The 4237-nt window shown below is 39.7% G+C and overlaps 1 protein-coding gene across 1 annotated transcript in view; it reads left to right on the forward strand.

Moving 5' to 3' along the window:
- The window catches only part of LOC106873017 (guanine nucleotide-binding protein G(o) subunit alpha), a 45320-nt gene that overhangs the window by 32821 nt on the left and 8262 nt on the right, over positions 1-4237 (forward strand). The window contains exon 2 of the mRNA XM_014920215.2: positions 3801-3892. Coding sequence (XP_014775701.1) covers positions 3801-3892 — 92 coding nt within the window. The remainder of the gene's footprint in view (positions 1-3800; positions 3893-4237) is intronic.

Genomic DNA, 4237 nt, shown 5'->3' on the forward strand with positions numbered 1-4237 from the left:
TATATATACACATACATATATATATATAATCTTTTTCCTCTATTTACACACACACACACATTTTCTCTTTTACTTGTTTCAGTCATTTGACTGCGGCCATGCTGGAGCACTGCCTTTAGTTGAGCAAATCGACCCCAGGACTTATTCTTTGTAAGCCTAGTACTTATTCTATCGGTATCTTTTGCCGAACCGCTAAGTTACGGGAACGTAAACACACCAGCATCGGTTGTCAAGCGATGTTGGGGGGACAAACACAGACACACGAATACACACACACATCCATATATATATGCATATACATATATACGACGGGCTTCTTTCAGTTTCCATGTATCAAATCCACTCACAAGGCTTTGGTCGGCCCGAGGCTATGGTTGAAGACACTTGCCCAAGGTTCCACGTAGTGGAACTGAACCCGGAACCATGTGGTTGGTAAGCAAGCTATTTACCACACAGCCACTCCTGATATTTTTAATATCTAAATATGTTGACAAAGCAAAAGCAATTGTTGGCTTTGTAAGGTGTGATTTTCTATCTCCATATTTTTGTTGTTGTTGTTTTACATATGTGTGTGTGTGTGTGTGTGTGTGTGTGGTTATGGTGTATTCTGTTAAGGGCGTAGTGAAGATAAATTGGAGGGAGTTCTTCAGAGCAGTTGTTAAATCTGTGCTTGTCTATGGATCTCCAACTTGGACCCTCACCAAGAGACTTTAAAAACAAGTGCTGGGGTCAATTCATTTGCCTATAATTCTTCTAGGCGATGCCCCAGCATGGGCTGCAGTCTAGTGACCGAAACAAGTAAAAGTTTTTTAAAATCTTTTTTGTTTTTGTTTAAATAAAACAGTGGAGGCGCAATGGCCCAGTGGTTAGGGCAGCGGACTTGTGGTCATAGGATCGCAGTTTCGATTCCCAGACCGGGCGTTGTGAGTGTTTATTGAGCGAAAACACCTAAAGCTCCACAAGGCTCCGGCAGTGGGGTGGGTGGTGAACCCTGCTGTACTCTTCCACCACAACTTTCTCTCACTCTTACTTCTTGTTTCTGTTGTACTTGTAATTCAAAGGGTCAGCCTTGTCACACTGTGTCACGCTGAATATCCCCGAGAACTACGTTAAGGGTACACGTGTCTGTGGAGTGCTCAGCCACTTGCACGTTAATTTCACGAGCAGGCTGTTCTATTGATCGGATCAACTGGAACCCTCGACGTCGTAAGTGACGGAGTGCCAACTAACTAAATAAAACAAGTTTTATTTCTTTGAAATAAAGAGTAAATAGTTTCTTTTTTTTTTTTTATACCATGTATTTACAGATATGAAAGTAAAAATACAAAAATTCCTATTCATATAACAAATATTTTTTTTGTATAATAGTTTTCTTGAAAATATATTCGTTAATGTTTCCACAAGGTCAGTTTTATATACAAAATACACAAAAAGAAAAAAAAAGTGGGAGGAGAGAGAGAGAGAAAAGATCACATGTTGCTTACAGGCTTTCATGAGAAAAGTTTTACTGAATAAATTTTAGTCCATAATTGCAGCCAAAAGAGCTTTTGTACTAGAAGGAAAGTCTACATATTGTTATTAGTGTTGTTGCTGTTGTTGTTAAGGTGGTTAGTTGGCAGAATGATTAGCATACCACACAAAGTGCTTAGCGGCATTTTGTCTTTCTGTCTTTATACATTCTGAATTAAAATTCTGCTAAGGTCAGCTTTGCCTTTCATCTTTTCGGAGTCTCGCTCGCAGCTTGAAATATTGCAAAATAAATTACTTCTTCAGCCAGGAAACCTTAGGCAGCTGTAATTAACAAGACTTGTGGCTTTTATTGTAACATTGTAACATTTTATTATAACTTCTTAGCTGATCAATTGCTATTCTACTTGTTGGAGCCTTACCACATAATCATATATATATAGGCGCAGGAGTGGCTGTGTGGTAAGTAGCTTGCTTACCAACCACATGGTTCCGGGTTCAGTCCCACTGCGTGGCACTTTGGGCAAGTGTCTTCTACTATAGCCTCAGGCCGACCAAAGCCTTGTGAGTGGATTTGGTAGACGGAAACTGAAAGAAGCCCGTTGTATATATGTATATATATATGTGTGTGTGTGTGTGTGTGTATGTTTGTGTCTGTCTTTGTGCCCCCAGCATCGCTTGACAACTGATGCTGGTGTGTTTACGTCCCCTGTAACTTAGCGGTTCGGCAAAAGAGACCGATAGAATAAGTACTGGGCTTCCAAAGAATAAGTCCTGGGGCCAATTTGCTCGACTAAAGGCAGTGCTCCAGCATGGCCGCAGTCAAATGACTGAAACAAGTAAAAGAGTAAAAGAGGTGGCACATAAAATGCACCGTGCAAGCATTGGGCCTCATGAAGGCAGTGACAGGTGACCGAGACCTTTGTCGATATACTGTGCTGTGTTGACCTGTTGAGCCAAGTGAGGACGTAATCGTGTCAGCTCAATATCAGCTCAATGGCACCTGTGCCGGTGGCACATAAAAAAACACCTATTACTCTCTCGGAGTGGTTGGTGTTAGGAATGGCATCCAGCCATAGAAACCTTGCCAAACCAGATCGGAACCTGTTGCAGTTTCCCGGTTGACCAGTTTTCAGTCAAACCAACTAATCCATGCCAGCATGGAAAGCAGATTTTCAGTGGTGATGGTGATGATGATGATGATGATATATGTTTGAGCACTTAAGGAGTTGATGGAGTTGAAGCTACTGTCTCACCCCACCCCCACTTCATTCCAAATCCACATCATTGAAAAGACTACGTCTCAAACCACTTTTTGTCGTGCCTGTGGCTAAAAGAAGTTTCCAGAATTCTGTTTCGCAGCTGACCAAATTTCTCACTATGACAACATTGAAACAAGAATGAAACAAAAATTGTTTCTTTGTACAAACATAAGAAGGAACACATGCCATGTGGGTGGGTGAGTGGGGTGCTGAGGGTGCATAGTTGGTGATTTGGTGCATTGGATGGTGGTGGTGGTGGTCGTGGTGGTGATGAATGGATAGTGGGTTGAGTCTGTGAGTGGATAATCCAGTTTCTTTATATGTATATTTGAATGTGTGTGTGTGTGCCTGAATAAATAGATATGTAAGCATACATATACGCTGATATATCATCATCATCATCATCATCGTTTGATGTCCATTTTTCATGCTGGCATGGGATGGACGGTTTGATATATGCTTTATTAATATAGCTGCAAAGACATCACAAAAACTGTTACTCAGAGTTTTTGTCATGTCTTTGCAGGTTTATTATTAATAAAGCGTATAACTCTACCTTTGGTATTGGAGTACTATTTTCTCCCACCTTGTTTCACATTTACGCACTTACTCTGGTATATATATATATATATATATATATATATATATATATATTTTATACACAAACACACACACATATATGATGGACTTCTTTCAGTTTCCATCTACTAAATCCATTCATGAGGCTTTGATTGGCCTGGGGGCTACATTAGAAGACGTTTTCCCAAGTTGCCACGCAGTGAGATTGAACCCAAGACCATGTGGTTCAGAAACAAGCTTCTCAACCCCCACAGCTACCCGCTGAATATTCACACAAAGACATTGCTATATTAATGCATCTCTGTTTCTCTTTCACACACATTCACATACACACACACACACACTGATACAAATACAGACATGCACACACACAAACACGCACACATTCACATGCACTCACATCCATACACCTATACACACACATATATATTCACACACCCTTTTATTAAGCAATCATTGTACTAATGCATCTACCCTATTTCTCCACCTCAGGTGCTGCTGAAAGTGGTAAAAGTACCCTGGTAAAGCAGATGAAAATTATTCACAATGACGGTTTCTCCAAAGACGAATTATTGGCTTTCAGAGTAAGTTAAACGGTATTAGTTTATTATTATTATTATTATTATTATTCGTATGTGTATTTCGTGTGCAAGATTCTTGATGTGGATACGTGTGTTGAAAGAAATACAATTAAACCTTGGGAGAGGCATTATGCCGGTAATAAACACACGCACTGGTTCAGCCCTTTATTAATTTATATAGTTTTTTGTTAGATTATTTCATTGCACTCTTGCAATCTCTTCAGTAACTTGTCTCTCAAAATAAATGGAAGTGGAGAGACAGGTTACTGAAGAGATTGCAAGAGTGCAATGAAATAATCTAACAAAAAACTATATAAATTAATAAAGGACTGAACCAGTTTATGTGTC

The sequence above is a fragment of the Octopus bimaculoides genome, chromosome 25 (assembly GCF_001194135.2).
Source record: "Octopus bimaculoides isolate UCB-OBI-ISO-001 chromosome 25, ASM119413v2, whole genome shotgun sequence".
Lineage (NCBI taxonomy): Eukaryota > Metazoa > Mollusca > Cephalopoda > Octopoda > Octopodidae > Octopus > Octopus bimaculoides.